The 17,877-nt window shown below is 54.0% G+C and overlaps 3 protein-coding genes across 3 annotated transcripts; 1 reads left to right on the top strand and 2 right to left on the bottom strand.

Moving 5' to 3' along the window:
- Nucleotides 1-855: 855 nt before the first annotated feature.
- ColSpa_07504 (gamma-tubulin complex component 4) lies at nt 856-3,231 on the bottom strand (the record flags this gene model as incomplete). Its single annotated transcript, XM_049273716.1, has 2 exons — nt 856-2,553; nt 2,605-3,231. The coding sequence occupies 2 exons, from the start codon at nt 3,229-3,231 to the stop codon at nt 856-858; spliced, it is 2,325 nt and encodes a 774-aa protein (XP_049129673.1).
- A 986-nt stretch (nt 3,232-4,217) lies between these two features.
- Nucleotides 4,218-5,877, bottom strand: ColSpa_07505 (spermatogenesis-associated protein 20; the record flags this gene model as incomplete). The annotated part of the gene is made up of 3 exons (XM_049273717.1): nt 4,218-5,306; nt 5,336-5,803; nt 5,860-5,877. The coding sequence occupies 3 exons, from the start codon at nt 5,875-5,877 to the stop codon at nt 4,218-4,220; spliced, it is 1,575 nt and encodes a 524-aa protein (XP_049129674.1).
- A 10,661-nt stretch (nt 5,878-16,538) lies between these two features.
- Nucleotides 16,539-17,046, top strand: ColSpa_07506 (uncharacterized protein; the record flags this gene model as incomplete). The annotated part of the gene is made up of 2 exons (XM_049273718.1): nt 16,539-16,598; nt 16,720-17,046. 2 exons carry the CDS (start codon nt 16,539-16,541, stop codon nt 17,044-17,046), a joined length of 387 nt encoding a protein of 128 aa, XP_049129675.1.
- Between the last annotated feature and the right edge of the window lie 831 nt (nt 17,047-17,877).

Genomic DNA, 17,877 nt, shown 5'->3' on the forward strand with positions numbered 1-17,877 from the left:
TATGAATGAAAGCAGTATGATTGTATGCTATTTTGCCTGAACCACTCTTTGCGTGAACTGGGGGCCATGACACACGCAAACGCCCCTTTTGCTCACGTACTTCCTTGAATCCCGAGCATGCGACAGTTACACACGATTGACACATTGCGAACGTTACCAGCTTCCGGTGCCATGGTGGAAGAAAGAGAAACAACAGCGCGACCGCGGGTTCGTAGGACGGCGTCAACGTCGTACCACCCGCGCCCATCATGAGATGCCTGGAACCGCCAAGCCCCAAGCAAGACCCCCTTTTTTGGGAAATTCCAGCCCCCCCCCCTCCCCCGCCACGATCCACAGCCGACACCAGCTCCCCCAGCTCCGCTCTGGCGTGACCCATGACGTCCCACCCGGTCCGTCCCGCCGGTGTGTCGTCGGCTTTCCTTTTGCTCGCTTCGCTTTCGCTGGGCGGTCCGGTCGCCTCGCACGATGCGGGCGGACTGCACGAACACGTTCGTCCCCCCTCACCCCCCCTCCTTTCGAGCCCTTGACGCACTGATCGTTGGTTTCCGCCCAGAGACGCACATCGAGGGCTCTCGACTTGTCGTCATGCATCGCCCTCATCGCAGCCCGTGACCTCTGCAGATGAGGCTGTTGCTGTTGTTTTCCGATCGGACATTCAAGATGTGCAATGTGACGGCATGTGGCTGTGTTGCGGTCCTTCGCGTGTGTGATTTCCAAAGGGCTTTCTCGCGCCGGTTGTATGGGGAGGGCGTCTTCATGTGATGTCTCTCTCTTCGTCCGAGTCGTAAGGTTTCTGCGGCGGGTGGCGGGTGCAACGAGGGGAGTACCATAAAAATCGTAACATCATCGCTTTGCTCAATACTCGCTAAACACGAACCCGAAATCGTCTTTCCTTTCCCCAAACCACCCGGCCAAGTCAAGCTTCATCAGCAACCTCTCCACGCCGCCGACCCTACGCGGCACGTACTCCCCCTCCTCTCTCAGCACGCCCTCCTCGCCGCCCTCCTCCTCGTCCGCGAACGCCGCGGGGTCTGTTTCCAGCGCCCGCAGCGCGGCGATGACATCCCGGATGCCGTCCTTGACATGCTTCTCCACGTCGCGGATCGCAGCGCGGACCTCCTTCTCCTCGATTTCGAGGTCCACAAACGCGTCTACGACGCCAGCGTCCGCTTCGAGATCCATGGATGTCCAGACCGCGTGAAGACGTTGTGTCAGTGCGACAAGATGATCGGTGTGCGTAAGCAGATTGTATAGCGGGTCCGTGTAGGAGGGGAAGGTGAGGAGGAGGCGGGTGGAGAGGGCGCGGAGGTAGGCCCGATGCGCAGTGGCGAGGCTCTGAGGGTCGTGTGTTGGGTTTGAGTCTGCTGCTTTGGGGGTCGCTTCTTTAGTAGTTGTGCTCTGAGCGAGCCAGATATCGTCGTCGTCGTCCTCTTCTTCTTCAACCTCTGATGTAGGCTTTGAGACGGCCTTAGACGAGACGCCGGCCGGTGCCGTCGTCTGACCATCCTTCTTCTCGCTCGAAGTCAGCCAGGCCTGAAAGCCGTCCCATAGACCTGCCACGACCTCGGTCTGCAAGTAAGCCTCCGTCTCAGAGAGAAAAAACAGCGATGCGCTACAGGTTACCCAGGCACTGCGCAAGGCATTGGACCGCGCCGTGGAGCGTTCGCGAAGTAGGACCACCTTGGAGCGTCCGACTCGAGTGCTTCCAGCGGGAGGTCCTGGCGGTGCCGGGTGATGCCGACGTAGAGACGTGATCTTCCACAGCTCAGTGAGACGTATGTGTGCTCGACGGATGGAGAGAAGATATGAGTTTATGGTGGAGTAGATCTGGAGATCGGAGGGTGTGAGGAACATGTCTAGGGGCGACGGAATCTGCATGGTCAAAACGACCGGGACGGAAAGCAGGAGATTGCGAAATGGGGTCGTAGCCAGGGTCTTCGTCGTCGGCCGTGATACGCTAGCTTCAAGCTTCAGGGGCACCGCCGGTTTAGACTTGGTGAGGCTTAACCGCAGCAGTTCGCGCGCAATCTCCAACCCTTCATCTTCGTCTGCGTGTTGGCCCTGCATCAGGCCCATCGCCGCCCACGTCTTGGCCAGCACAGCCGCAACCTCACCCTCCTTGACCGCGAATGTTCCCAAACCTTCGCGCTTCTCATACGCAAGGTTGTCGGACCGTTTCCACCGACTGCGCAGCTTTTCATCTGCTTGCTGTGTCAAGGCCATGGCGAATTCGCCTCGGCCTAGGAGGAAAAACTCCCTCAGAACCTGAAGAGCCTCGACGACTTTCGTGAGGGGCAGCAGTTTTAGCAATATCGTTCGTGAAAGGGTGAGACGGATGGATGTGATTGCGCGCGAGAAGCTGGCCGTGTTTAGGGGATATGTCAAGGCGGACAGCTCTTTGAGCTGGGAGGAGAGGTGGTCGAGGCCTTGAAGGCCTGATTCAACACTGCCTTTGACGCGGACGTGGTTCAGTGACCTGCCGATGAAGAGCATCGACGATGCGATTGCCGGAGTCACGAATTTTGGCAGCAGAGACGGTATCAAAGCGTACTCCTAAGCCAGTCAGTCATTCCAAGTCCACACTGCCTCAGTATAACAACATACCTGATCGCCACCGTCTGCCTTCTGAACGAAGAAGTCCTCACCTCCAAACGTTGGCAGACGCCCGTAGAGAATCCAAGCAGACACCTGCTTCAACCACGCCGTTTCTGCCACAGAGACGAGGCTCATGGCCGTCCGCTCGATATCCACGTACCCGCTTTGCAGCTCGCTCCTCAATCTGTCGATGAGCTGCGCGCCGCGACACGTCTGCCCCTGTTGCTTCTTCAGCATGAACTGCACAATCTCCCACAGCCACTCCATCCGCCGCGTCCACTCGGAGAACTCCCCGACAACGGCCGTCAGAGGCACGATGTTGTACGCGCCAACGAGGCTTGAGTCCTTGCGCAAGATCGTCTCCTCGACCTCAAGGACCTTGCGTTGGAAGGCAGCAAGATGGACGGACTGTACGGCGGTCGCAACGGCGCGGCAGATGGTGGACGGATGCTCGGCGGCAATGGGGCCCGTGTAGCCCTGCAGCTTGACGTGGAGGTCGCTGAGGTGGGCAGCGGTCGCTAGGAGTTCGCGCTCCGGGGGTGAGACGGCCGTTGGTAGCGCATTGGGGTCGGGGTTGTCGGTCCGGAGGAGAGGGGAGGGGTGCCCGGAGAGGGCGAGGAGGATTTCGTGGAGCATGACGGCTGCTTGCTTCTGCGAGAGAGAAGAAAAAGACGGCGTTAGTCGGTCAATGTACAGCAAGGGGTTTTACGAGGGCGGGAAAGCCGGGGCCCGGGGCAAGGAGAAGAGATGGCACATTTCGCGGGGTTGCGGCGGCTTCTTGGACTTTGACCTTTCGCCAAAGTCGCGGAGAAGCAAAATAAAGGCGCCAAGGAGCTCGAAGCGACACATTTACTCGTCTGGTGATGTAGCAGACAGCAAGAGAAAACGATACTGGCGTGGTTCCGGGATATGGTGGAAACGGCGGGGCAGGAGGAAGCGATAGAGGGTTGCAACGACGGGGGGTGATGATGAGCTGATGGTTGACAGATGGATAGATTTACCTGTTGGGTTTTGCCTGCATATAATTATCGTAGCACGAGCCCAATTGGACTTCTTCCTCTCAGTTGGGAATAGGGGAACTCGAGCCACAACAAAAATGCGCTGGCGTCAAGGAGGCTCCATGCTGAACGCCTGGTCCCTTCCAAAATCACAGCAGACGCATTGAGGAGATGGGCGTCGAGGGAAAGCGCGACTGGACGCGACGGAAGCGTCTTAAAGTGGCTGCTTTTGAGACCCGCGCAAGGCGTCCCGTCAGCACGTGATATTGAACGTATTAGGTAAGCGTCAACGGCATCGGCGAGCCGGCGTGGAGTCCCCACAAGCCGTCTGACCCGTTCCAAGGCTCAACCCGACCCCGAAAACACGTATTCGAGGACATGCTAATGGACGCAGCCAATTGTCTCCAGTAGCTGCGACCTGCTATTACTAAATTGGGCCAAGTTCCGTATACTCGTATTGCATACGCTTCTACCGAAAGAAGGAGAAACCCCCCTGCAGTTGTCCCCATGGCCGTATCCATAAGCACTGACTCTGATATCATTCAAAAAGCCGAGTAGTCCCCTTGTCCCCGAGTCTCAAAGCTCAAGCTTCCTCTTTTTACCCGGTCATCCATCACCATACCCTTATGATCGCTGCCCAGCCGGTTGCTTGCCGTTGCCTTCATATGCTGTGTACAAACTGGCCGTGTCGCTCTGGTCGTCTCTCCGATTCTTTGCGTCTTCGGGGTACACTATAGCACCGCCATCGCCGCCTCCGACAATGATCTGACCACCGCCCTTGACCTTACCGACGACCATACCCTTGGCCACACTCTTCAGGATGGCTCTGCGGGAGACACCCGTCACGTCTATATAGACCAGACCGACGTTTTTGAACCCACCGCCGATGTTCCGCGATACTTCGCCGGCCTCAGCGCCCCAGCGGTGTTCAACCATCTGAGAGACACTAGACGAGGTACCGGTGAGCAGATTGCGTCCGGCCTGGTCGATGCCGTCTGCGACCGTGTTGAACGCCATCAAACTCCTGTTCAGCAGGCCAGGCTTGTAACCCTCAATGGGGTTACCGTCTTTGTCGTAACCCCTTCCACTGCCATCCTTCTTTCTAGCGAGGGTGGCGCCCAGGTTCTGGGCAACTTTGCCCACTGCGCCAACCGTGGTCGCCGACAAGCCAGCTGCCTTGGTGGAGAACTGGTTGATGCGGCGGACGCGGTCGTGTGCAGCAGGCGTAAACGTCACGGGCTCGTTCGTCGGCTTCGTCTTCTTGGTGAAGCTGTCGGCCGAGGTCTGCAGGCCCTTGGTGACCAAGTCGGACGACGTCACGATGAGTCGCGACGCCTTGGAGGCATTGGAGACAAGGAAGGACTTCTTGTACGATGGGTGCATGACCATCTCGCGGTATTCCTGCGACATGGGCTGAACGATAATGGCTTGGCTGTTGTCGGCAGGGAGTGTAATCTCCACCGGATCTAGCATGCCATGTGAGTCAAGCTCGGCCGAGTGGCCGCCAAACTTACCTTTCGTGCCAGGTCTGACGCCCAGCTCCTCGTTCACTTGGTAGTTCTCGGTCAACTCTCCGATGACGCTACCATCCTCCTCGTCGATGAGTACGATCCTACCGCCACTGTTGGATGAGCTGTGAGCCCCCGGTGCATAGCCCTGTCCAGGCTGGTAGTCGGCCGGGTTGTAGGGGGGAGGCCATCGGCGGCAGCAGCTCTGGACTTTGAGGCGGGGCCGTCGGACACGGGATCGTCATATGGGTAAGCGGCGGCGGCGGCAGCGGCTTTCGACTTGGAGGAGGAAGTGGTCTTCGGCGGCGGCGCGCGCTCGAGGAAGGCAGTGCATTGCGCAAGAATCGTTTCGAAGGTATCCACGTCTTCTTGCAGACCCTTTCTGCTACCCGTGTCGGGAAACTCGATGCGGGTGAAGGCACCGCTATCCGGACCGAGGTCCCATCGGGGGATCAGGTAGCTCGTCGGCGGCTGGTGGTAGATTTGGGTCGTGGCAGGAAGAGGGAGGTCGAGCTCGGGAGGCAGGTGCAGGTGCAAGTAGAAGTCCTCGGCGGGAGTTTCTACGCCGTCGGAGAAGGGCGAAGAGGTTGGTACCATCAACAGTGACAAGGTCTGAGGACCGGCGGGAGTAAGAGACTCCTCCTTGCCGTTGGAGATGTGGAAGGCCTTGACGCCATTGATGGCGTACAAGAGCTTGGGGTCCTGGTTTGAAGGTCAGCGAAGCTGGTTCAGGGTCGTCTCTTGTCTCGAGGCCGTACGTTGTGTCCCGAAGCCATGGTGATGGTGGTGGTGGTGGTAGTGGTGGGTGTTGCGCAGTGGCAAGCGTAGCGATGTTGGAAACTTGGCTACTTTGAGCCAGGCCTTGCAAGACGGTTACTTGCGGACAGTTATGCCTGTCTTGAGAAGCGGATGGCGCGCGTGTTCGTGGGGAAATTTGCTAAGGATCGCAGGGTCGTTGGGGTCTAAAGGTGACTTGCGAGTGGGAGAAGAAAGAGTTGACAAAGTGTGTCGAAAGATTGAAGATTGATTGTAGGTCGAGGTAGGCGATCAGACAAAGGTGACGAATAGGCGAGGTAAACGCGACAATGATTCGCCTGATGCGTTGGGGGATCAGGGAACAATGGTAAGTGGCACCAGGTCGCTGCTGTGAGACTATGTGACGACTGCAGTTGGTCTCTGGATATGCAGGATTGGGGTGTAGGGAGAGCTGTTGTGGTTGGATTGATGGTGTGTCGAAGCAGCTTGCATGGCGCTTAAACAACATCTGTTGGTGGTCCGCCGTGCTTTAGCTCGTCGCCGTGGTGTTGGTACCGCTGGTGTGTGCCCGAGAGGCCTCTCAGCGGCGAGCGACGTCATTGGACGCTACCCATTCATTTCAAGGTGTTTCCGGTCCACGGTCCACCGTCGGAGACACATACATAGTAGAGTACACACACTCAGCAAAAAGCACCTCTGACGAAGGACCCCTTTTTGCCCCTCGACTCAAATCAGTGGACGCCAGCATTGGTCCAATGGTGGGGGGTTTCCCATGGTTCTGGGGTTTCCAGTTGGGCCTGTCTTGCACAGCCACCTTGGCACCTTGGATAGCGAGGTCTGGAGTCTGACGAGGAGCTCCGACCACCTTTTGGTGCTTGTTGGTGCTTCTCCGGCAGCTGTCACACGCACTGACACACTCCCATGCTTCTTTTTTGGCGCGCCCCACCCGCTCCAGAGCTCGATTCTTGCTGTGCGGGCAGATACTACCTACTATGGTATGTGCGATGGTACGTACCGTTCGACCGCCGGGACCCCTCCTTCGTCATCTTTTTGCCATTCGCCATTCACCATCCAACGGGGAAAGTGACGGTTGAGCCAATGTCTATCATCTATCTGTACCAGGGCCCAGACCTGCCTGTGATCGGCATGGAATGCTCAAGGAAATCATCAAAGCTCCGGAAGGCAAATTCCACTTGCGAGAGCTGTCCAATTCGGACGAATAATCCTTCGTACCAGCAGCTCAGCCATTTCGTGGCACCCTCTGTTGCCCTTCCCGACTTTCCAAACCTCTAAAGTGTCAAAGTGGCGGTGCAGCTCACGAATACGGGGGGCCTTATGATCAAATGCTTCGGGGCGAAGAAGCTGTCACATGGAAACAGAGTTTTGCCGCACCTCGAATCGTGGTTGACCATCAAAATGTTTCGAGGGGCATTCAGCAGCAGCCTTTTTCCCTGGCGGATTAATGTCTTTCACAGATTGGCCACGGCGCAGCTGACGACAACCATCAGCCTCGCTCTCAAGTGAGGGACGGCCTTGTCAATTGTTACATCCACAACGCGCGTCTGCGGCCTTTAGGATTGCGTTTTACATCTTGGCATTCTCTATCTCTCATCAAACACAGGTCGTGTCCTTATTTGATGGTATTCTATGGTACCGTGTCAGCTTTCCTTTCTAACTTCGGTGGCTAAATACACGAGACAGTGGCACATGCTGGCAGCGCACTTGCATATCTATGTGTTTCAATGTCCTAATGACCTGCAATGATCATGGTATATCTCGGGTGATGAAATCGGTAGTCTTGTGTCCCTCGGCTTCTCACCAGAGCGAAAGAGACTACTGCGTGCAAGGTAGATACGTAGTCGGCCACATCTTGCCATGGTTACCTTGCTAGGTAAAATAGTATTGAAGGTTTCAACTATACGAAACCTGGGTCCCACAGAGCACAAGTAACTAAACGGAGTCTTCTCTCCTCGCTTAATCTACTTCGTATTGATAGCATAGCGTCTTCCCGCTCCTAGCTCCTGGCCCAACGACCATCCATAAGGCAAGTTGTAGCTGCCTACGGCACCCGTCTCTGTCGAAACACCGTTGCCCATGAGTACCTTCTCGAATCCGACTTGGTAACAAAGCCACGTGAATGTTCCTTAAACTTGCCCGAGCCATGCAATGCACGCCAGGAAGTTCATGTTGAAGCATGTTGTATCTAGATGACTAGCCGTCACCTTTCAGACCTAAGCAGGTTGATACCCTCAACTGCTTCGTGCAAGGGCGCACAATATCAGTGTGTTGCGATCCATAGTTTGCATGTGGTTACTGTCTAACTATGGACAAATGCGTTCCCTTATGCTTGATCTGGCTCCTCGAGTGTCAACGACAGCCTTTGGGTAGCTATTGCCAAACATTTCAAGGATCCAGCTCGCTTTCTCGGTCACCGCCTCAGAATGACAACCTAACTTGACATCACGCCGTTCAGACTCTACCACCGTCGTTGCATTCTGTCAAAAGAAAATATTCAGTCTTTGCGGATGGTACTTATTCCCCTCAATGCCTCCCTGCAGTCTGCAGTTAGCCCGTCATGCTTCAACCAGTATCGATCTCACCGCAGAATTTTACCCTCTCTTGAGGCTACACCATTGTCTCCGAAGTCAGAGCAATCTATTTTCATACGAGTCCAGCAAATCAGTAATGGCAACATGCGGCTTTCCAATATCGAATGCCATGATGACCGTCGCAACGGTGGCTAAACTTCAGCAATGACGTTTGTCTCTTGAGTCTTGCTGGATATCTTTCAACATAGGAGACCGTACGATCCAGAACAAGAAAACTATGGGTCTTGTGTCAATGTGGACAAGCTCGGCAGCTTCCAAGCTCTGTATTCCATCCGCATTTCTTGAGATATTGATCATTCGCACAGGGGGAAAACTCCGAAGTGCTTCTTCTCCAGAAGAGCACCATGCTTCGTGTTAATCCTCCGAGAATTGCAGAAACAGAAGTAGGACGGAAATGCCAGTCACATTTCGGTATCTTGTATCATCTCCGCTGGCTCTCGGTTTCCCGTATTCTACGAAGGGTTCTCTTGCGTAACATGTCTGCAGCCTCGCAGGTGGCTCTACCATCCAGCCCAGTCTGGGGCGGTTGTAGACTGGAACATAGACTGGAACAAGCTCATCGAGCTATCTATCGAGAGTAGATTTTTCTTCTATCCTCGCCTTGACAAATTCATCGAGGCTAATTTATGGGCACTAGATCTCGGTAGCAGCTAGAACAACCAATCCTCCTGGTTGCCTCCTTGGTCCCAACAGCCGGACATACAGACATGACAAAGTTGGGCTTAGAATTTCATAAGGGACCAAAATCCGATAAAACACTATTTATTCGCCAGTCGTCACTAAAGTAACCACCAACCTGGCACTCACTGGTTCCTTCCAAACGGAGCTATGACATCCTTCCTGCCACGAGTCCAACATGGATGTCATAGGGCCACAACAACTGCAAGACTGAATCAGAACCTGATATCACGAGGCCAGCAGACTTTTTCAGGAACCAAAGAATAGTCAGAGTATAGAAACTGGGCCCCGAGCCTTATAAGGAGCAATGTAGCACCGAGCGCTCTGATATAGAGACCACCTTACCCCTTAGCAGAATGGAGGTCGGATTCTGCAGTAAGTCACTTTCTCATACCCAACTTCTATTTGAACTTTTGGCCTTGTACCACAGCCCGTGAAACTTATCTTTGATGGCTTCTTCAAACTGGAGTGATGTGCATTGCTTCTCGAGCTTTATGGAACTGAATATCGAAGTGCCAGATCACGCCGCTATGAGCGGTGACTCCATAGACCATTTAGCCCTACCAAAGTTGTCATCATCAGCCAGCTTTTCAAATAGTAAAACTGCCAATGAGTCAAAAGATACTATGTTTCTATTCAAAGATTCGAGCTGTCACTCGTTAGGTAGATCCGTCCTTCACAATGTACCGTCGTAGAGGAGTCCGCCCGTCTCTCTCTGAGTGAATAATTGGGCTTCCCACTCTTCCCGCTCTTTCCTGCCTATCGGAACGTTTGCTTGGAATGCAGTCACTGATTAGAAAGACCCCCCGACTCCTATTCTTCACCCGGCCGCCCTTCTTACTAGGAAGGATCAAGCTTGGTAGCCGAGTATGCCTTGAAGTCACAGACCTCTCGCGATAAGGGTTGATGCAAGTCCTTCTAATTTTAGAAACTCTGTATGATACTGCTGCTTTTTCATGATATGTTGATGATCGTGCTCAGATCCTCCAACAGAGTCGCAGATGTTCTCTTAGCCTCCACGGAAGCCTGACAGTTGATCCCAGCTTGAAACCAACAAATCCAAATGGAAGCCTAGTCACAACCTCACGGCCCGTTGTTGATGACATAACACCTGAATACACATTCTAACGAGGGGAGAAATCTCTTGAAAATTCTCCGAGCTGCATACATCTCTGATGCGTACCCCGGAGGAACGTCTGGACCATCAGATGGGAGGCCAGACTGTGTAGCAAGCGGCTGGAAGTTGTCGACAGGAGCGCTGTCGCAATATCCAACGCTCTGGCAGCTCTGGCGGCTCTGGCGCCGGCATAAAACTTCGATGACAGTTCAATCGGGGTTCTGACTGAGGTTGCTTCGACACTTGTTCTGGACTCGGGCACTAGCACTCCGCATTGAACTACACAGCATTACTTAACGAGATGAGTCCAGTCGCTGATAAGACTGGTCGTCAATGGTATCATGTTCACCAAGGTCAAATCGGCACGAGAGACATGTACTTGCATAGGCATGTCCATTAGAGTATAGCAGCCACTGTATAGCTTCCAGAAAGCATTATCTCTTATCCCGCTAACCTTCCCAAAGGTTGAGGTAAGCCTTTCTAATGTAGGAAGAGTGTTACATAAAACAACATACATTTCACATATAAAGGTTTATCAGACCTGTATTGCTATCAAATAAGTATGGCACGTAGACGAGGTTTCGCCAGTTGGGATTGCCATCACGATGACCTTCCCCTTGCCGCTAGCCTCTCTTCCTTGAAAGGAGGCAGTCTATCCTTACATCTCTCCCTACCATAACCAACCGTAAAGACTCCCTCCTCTCGATAGGTATCTTGGATGGAGTCGTCGGGGCAACAAAGAGCCACCTCTCTCCTCGTTCAAGCTGGCCTGCTGCAACACAGAGGAAGTAGAGTTTGGTTGCTCACGATCCTCATGTCCTTCGATTGCTTCCTGATCATCGAAGAGAACCCGGGTATCATATAAGTCTCACATCTACGCCAGCTCTGTTCATTCGAAGCGCCCGTCTGCGACAACTCGGTATGTTCTTCGCCCACCTGATAGTGCGTGAATATAAAAGTCCCACGTTCCGTATCGACAAAGCTCATATGCCCATCGGGTCCGGCCAAAGAAGCGGGCGTTCCCAATACATACATGTGCTTCGGAATTTCGCCGTATGGCTCCTGCCAGATCTTGAACGGCTCTCTTAGACCGTCTCTAGGGTGCTTGATGGGCACACCAAGGGCCGCTTCCCCGGCAACAGTCGGGCGATACTGTCCTCTCGTAACTCATCCAGTACTCGTCATAGTCCCCTTTCTCTGCTGGATAAATGGGATGTGCTTGATAACAACAACTGCGGCATCATCTCTGTTGAGATAGAGCTAACTCATGGACTCAGACTCGGTGTGTGACCAGCCCCCTTCAGATGGGTATTCGATGGCTGAGGGAGGAAGTAAGAGCTGCATGAGATACTCGTCGTAGGACATCAGATCAAATACGAACTCGTCGCGCGAGTACGAGGGCCGCGTGGCGCTGAGCATGCTAGAGACGCGGCGGACAGCGAGAATATCCGCAAAAGAAGTATCAAATAGCAGGCCATGAGGGATGAGAGGAATGGTTCAGTTGGTAGCTGAACTCCCTTACTGCTCATCTACCATCGTGCGCACAGTAGGCGGCTCCACCGAACGGCATGACGAGCTGTGCGAGAAGCCCGCCAATGCTCGTCGCGCCCCAACGCCGTAGAATCAAAAGTCTTATCATGGTAGTAGGAAGGGTTAGCTCGTGAACAGTTGCTGTCCACTTGAAAAATACGATCTACGTTCCCTGTCATCTTGTCATACTTGACAAGAACGTGGCGTCGTCGCGTTTCTAGTAAGCTGCTTTGTTGAGTAGAGGTAGATCAAGAAGGACAAACTTGCTAAGCCTGCTCCGAATCAGCCATTGGCCCGCCTCCTGGGAAACTCGTTGACTCTCCGGAGCTTACCAACCTTCAGTCGTCAGCAGCCATGACATCCGCCACCCAACGCACCCCAAGCTAGTCTAGGAAAACGACGGCATGATCACCCTCTATATGACTTTTAAAACTATGACCGGCGCTGCAGTTAGTGGAGTGTCTAGTTCAGAAAGATGCAGACGATTGCAGATGTGAGTGTGGTGGTCTCCAAGAGGGATAGGAGAAGCTGAGAGGCAACCTCGGGTCCATTGAAGGTCTGGTTCCAAACGTCAGGACTCCAAATTCAACCGTAGTGTACTCGAATAAAAAGGGCTCGTTTTGACACGGCGAGAGCTGCGTGTGCGTCGGAACGCAGCAGTCAATAGTGCTGGATACCATCACCTCATCAATGAGAAACACTGGCATTCGACCTCCTCCCCTTGCCACAAAACTCAGGAAAGGAGCCAGTCATCATACTCTTCTTCCCAAGAAACAGCCTGAAAACAGACTTTTTGAGACAGATTTACATCTCTCTGTGATCCAAGCCTTTTTCTACATATGGACATCCCACTGAACACGGTATTTTACGGCGCGAGCTAACTCGACCATCGCCACCCTCAAACCCCTTGGATGGGGAGCCTCCCCAACCGTTCGTTTTGAGAACCATCAAACCAGTCACATATGCGCTTTTTGTCCTCTTCCTCAACATCATGGATGTTACCGCTCTGTTCTGCGAATTGGAAATCGAGAATTCGGAGGACCCGGTCGTGGTTTTTCAAAGTCTTCATGACTATTCCTGGTCAAGCATGTTGCGGCTGCTTGTGGACATCATGCTCTAGGCCCATTAGCCTAGAGAGGTTCTTATAAGGAGCCGCCCACGGGTGGCTGTCGTAGGTGCTCGAAGCCGGAAGATTTTGGAGACGGGACGGAAAGCTCATCTTTCGGCGGGGACTAGAGAGATGGGCTTTGCAGGCTAGCGTCACCAACATATGTTGCGATCTGCTGCCCGGGCAGGATGTCCACGCATACGCCCAAGTGCATGCCAATCCCTTACATTCTGCCATGCTCCATGCTCCTTCTGTTTACACTTCTCTTGAAGCGAGCCATGAGATCATCACCAATTGGCCTAGCCCAGAGTTAAAACCTCTTTTGCGTTCCAGCCTTGTCTGGGTCTATTAGGGAGACCGACGACGCCGTCCGCTTGCTTCTCGGCCCCGATCCGGCGGCAGGATGTGCGCGCCAGCTTTCGATTTTCTGCCCGGCCTCATCTTAAGGTGTGCAGAAACCCGGAGCTCAACCACACCGATAATAAGAAGGCGATCGCGGGAGGAGGCGGTCGTGCGCCAAGGACTCTTGGCATGGCCCATCACAAGGTCTCCTTGTGAGATTCACGATCGACGATGAGAATTACTCTTACCCCTGTGGGTAAGATTAGAGCCAGGACTATTGGTTGAAGGGTAGCTCCGGGGCATGGGGAGCAAGAGTGGCTTATAGTTGAGTCCCACGAAAGAGCGTCTGTTGACGGCATCATACCCGCGGTGAGCCCTCGCTCGGATCGGGAGGCAAGAGCACGAATATGCGTGTCTGTCGGATATGTTGCAGGAACACCCTGCGTGTTGGGTAACCTATGGGACCGACACCTCCTTCGTCCTACATTCCGAAGGGAACATAGCCGTGGCGGAGATCTCCCGTCGTGAGTCCCATGAACTTACATGAAGAAGGGTGTATTTAAAGAGAATAAACGAGTACAGAGCGCTGTTATGCCTCTGAGCGAGCCGCTGGTTCAAGGAGTCCTACGTGCGGCTCTCGGCATCCTTTCCCACGGAACAACAAAAAGCAAAAAGTCTCGAGTTTGCGCACCACCCAGGCATAAGTACGAGCATGTATGCCCAGGCGAGAATCTGTTGGCCTCAGTTGGTCACGCAGCTCAAGTCTTGAGCCCGAAAACCCTGGTCCGTCCTCGAACGAGACCAAGAACCCTCGGATGAAGTCAGGCTCAATTCAAGAACCTTACGGCGATTTTCCGGCGATCTATCCAGCCCTATGATGTAATGAGAGTCCAGAAAGCTGGCTCAGCGTCGTCTCGGTAGTTCGAGCCCACCTCGTCCCCTCCCTTTACCTATTAGACAGGAGGACGTTCATGTCCAATTCTCATCCACATTTCCCATGCACCAACCTCCCAAATCGAGATCATCAATCTCGCCTCCAAGCGAATCCGTCGCCAAGTCCGCCTCGAGCACTCAAAGCTCATTCGTGAGTTAGGGAGCTGCTGACCAGTATGCTTGCTGCCCGCGGAATCCGTCGTGCAGAGAGCAATGCAACGGGCCCCCAGAAAGACCCCGGCCACTCTCGGTGCCTAGAATGTCGATCCCAAGGCCAAACAAAATTTAGCCGCTTCTTCCGTTATCAAGGAATTTGGAATGTCGTAGCGCCCTGCATGGCAAAGCAGAATTTCTCCGTCAAGGGAAGAAGGTAGGTTCCGCTTCCATGGCTGTCTTGTCAGGGAAGCATTTCCTCCTGTCCAGCCTAGCCATTATGGAGTTTGAACATGTTACATTACGTTGTGTTCCTGTCTTGCCCGGTATGTCAATGGCTTGATGGGCCCCACCGACTGACCCGGTAGAGAGATTGTGAGGGAAACCAGCGGGCAAGACTTCGTGCTGACCATGCTCATTGCATGTGATTGCTGACAAGATTAGTGATCCAGTGAGACAAAGAGGAAGAGAGAGAGGGAGGAAGGAAGGAAAAAAATAGGCACAGCAGGTATGATAGCCGCAACGCATATGAGATGGTATAAACAGCCAAGCAATGAGAGACAGGTGGCTGCAATGGTGGAGTTCTATGGGTCTGGGACTGGCGATGCCATTTTGAAAGGTGGGAAACTGCAGGCGCTGGCCACTTGTCTCAACTCTAAAGGTGCCTTCACGCATTTGGTAAACTCGGCACCAATCGTACGCTCATGAGGAGGCTGGTCGAAATATTGTAGGTTGGATTACAAAGGGAATCTTGAACATGAATGTCGCTTCGTTGAGGTGGAACTTGCCAAGCTGAGTATCCCAGAAAACGACGTGTGGCAATTCTCGTGGTGGTGTGACAGGGGCTCGAGCTACAGCAGAATCAGACTCTTCTGCCCAGAGCCGTCTTTGCCATGCTAGAACAGCGCCTTCACCCAGAATTCGATATCCGATTCCCAAGCGGTGTGGAATCAAGCTGCCTGAACCGGTAAGAGAGATGGCCTAGCCAAGTGTCGAGGTGAGACATGGGCTCAGGACAGCACAAAAGGGCAAGACACTTGCGCAAACGCACGCCACTTTTGTGCTTCGCTTGGAAGAGACCCCAACAAGGGGATGTCAAAGGTTTCTTGAAAGCCGCTATGAGCGGACGTTGGCCGCCGCAAACCAGCAAGCTGCTCGACAGTCATCGACCATGCCACCGCGAGCAGCTCCCAGAGAAGTGGCACCATGGGCAGAAACGCCTCGTAGGGCAGAAGAGGGCAAGCCAAGGCGCGACAGGCGAGCAGAGATGGTCTTTCCATGCCGAAAATGAAATGCGATGAGTGTCCAGCATCGACAATATCAGCAGGCGCAATCCGAGTGTCTCTCCCTTGCAGAGATCGGAGAGTCGGCCTGCAGCCGCGATGCTAGGCTCATGCCAAGGCTGCGTGATGTGCAGGGTCTCGTGGAGAGCAACTTGAAGTTGCAACCCACTGCCGACGTAAGATAGGAAGAGTCAGAAAACCCGCTTCAAGACATTGCATGCCGGGTCAGGGGAAACGGGACGCGGCCCCCAACTCCCGAACTCCCATTCTCACGAGAGAGCATTTCCGTCACCGTCGATCGCTGACGTGCAACATGTCGGCGTTTGGCCGCTCGGAAAGGGGATGAGTTGGCAAATGGAGGGCGATGTCGAGTCTAGGCACGTCTTACAAAAGAGTCACATCGTCTATTTGTGAGTGACAGCATGTTGTCGGGGTCGACCCGAATCGATGTGTCGACTCAAGGAGTGGCGTCGTCGCAATGAGGGGGCGGCAAGACACCAATTGGGCGGAGTCTGTTCCGAGCGATATGCCTACATCTGAATAGAGCACAAGACTCCAGGGTGCCTCTCTGGCGAGGCCTGAGAATGGAGAAGATGAGCCTAGCTTTGCTTCGCTTGGGCGCGCCCGCGTTGAAGTGAGTCACAAGAGGAGGGAGGCAAGAGTTGCAGGCAAAGGTACTGGTGTGTGTACATAGTAAAAGGCTGGAGGGAGACGGGGGCGGAGGCGGGAGACGGGAGACGGGAGACGGAGAGGGCCCAGTGTGCAGGGTGCAGTGTGCAGGGTGCATTGCGGAACGCGCAGTTTGGTGTTGATGGTCGATGGAAGTCCACCGTGGAGCGGACCCACCCGGTTCAGCACCACGTGAACGCCGGCCGCTCACCCCCTGCTGTTACACGGAAACGGCGCCTGGCTGGTAACGCCCTGCCCAATGGAAGTTGCCGGTTTCGAGGAACGAGGGAAGGAAGGGACGTGGTGGGCGCGCACCACGGTAGGTAGGCAGTAGGTATGTGGCGTGGCACAAGGCAGGCAGCAGGCAGCGCCCAAGGTACGTACACTGCATACTGCTTATGCCTTCCTGTCTGGCCTGCCTGGCTCTGCTGCACCTGCAGGTTTGGGTTAGATTCGTCGTGGATGTTTTCCCCATCCGCACGACAGCGAGGCGACGTGCCTCGTCTCAACTCGGCTCAACAAAGCTGCGCGCCTTCCTTTGCTGGCACACGCCGCCCAAGTCACGGGGTTTGCATCCCGTCCATGTCCTTGTCCTTGCTTGCCAGCGCCTCGGGACCTGCCCGGACTCGACCATTCCCAATGCCATTCCTCGTGCCATTGCCATTGCCATTGCCTTTACCTTTGCCATTGCCATGGGCGGTGGCCCGGGTCGGGCAAGTGGAATGGCACATCACTTCCTGGCATTCTCTGTCTCGTTTCTCGTGTGACAAGCTAGAGCGTCCGTCCCCTGTCTCTCCCCGCGAGACACCAAAACACGTCCTTGGGATTTTCATTCCACTGCCGTTATTGGTTCGCAGCAAGCTCCGAGCCAATGGTCGCCGCCGCCGCCGTTCCTGTCTTCGCTCCCAGCATTATCCGAGACACAGTGGGCGCCGCCAAGCCCCGAAAACGCAGGCGCAGGCGCAGAAGCAGACGCAGAAGACGCAGCCTGGTTTTTCTTCTCCCTCTCCTCTGTCTTCGCCTTGAACCATGTCGAAACTGGGCCCCGGACCAGCTGCAAACCTTCGACGACCGGGAACAGCTTTGCGGGTTTATCCGTCTCTCTCCCCTCCCCCAAACCTAGAAGCTTGACTTTCCAAACGCCCAGGGACCATCCCTCGTGCCGGCCATCACCGCCACCACCGAGTCGTGCCGCGTCTGTCCGTAAAAATACCTAGTAAGCCAGCCCCCCAACGACCGATACCCCGCATCGACCAATCGGGCCATTTGCGGCATTTTCTCTTCCTCATCACCATCCAGCCCAACTTTGCCTATATAACAATTAATTTAAGAAAATAGAAATAATTATTTCTAAAATTACTATTCTATTTACTATGCTAAGATATACCCCTGAGCATCTTTAAGGCGCAATTAATAGCGTTATAGATAAGGTCAGCATCAAGAAATCTGCCAAGCAATAGGGTATACTATACTTTATTCTCTATAGTAGACTCACTAGTTCTACAAGCAATATAGCTATAAAGAAGGACTTTTAGTATATAAGTCGTGATTAAGAGAAAAAGCTAACTACCTAGATACTTATCCAAAGGCAACTAGGA

Source organism: Colletotrichum spaethianum, assembly GCF_022836535.1.
Source record: "Colletotrichum spaethianum MAFF 239500 DNA, contig19, whole genome shotgun sequence".
NCBI lineage: Eukaryota > Fungi > Ascomycota > Sordariomycetes > Glomerellales > Glomerellaceae > Colletotrichum > Colletotrichum spaethianum.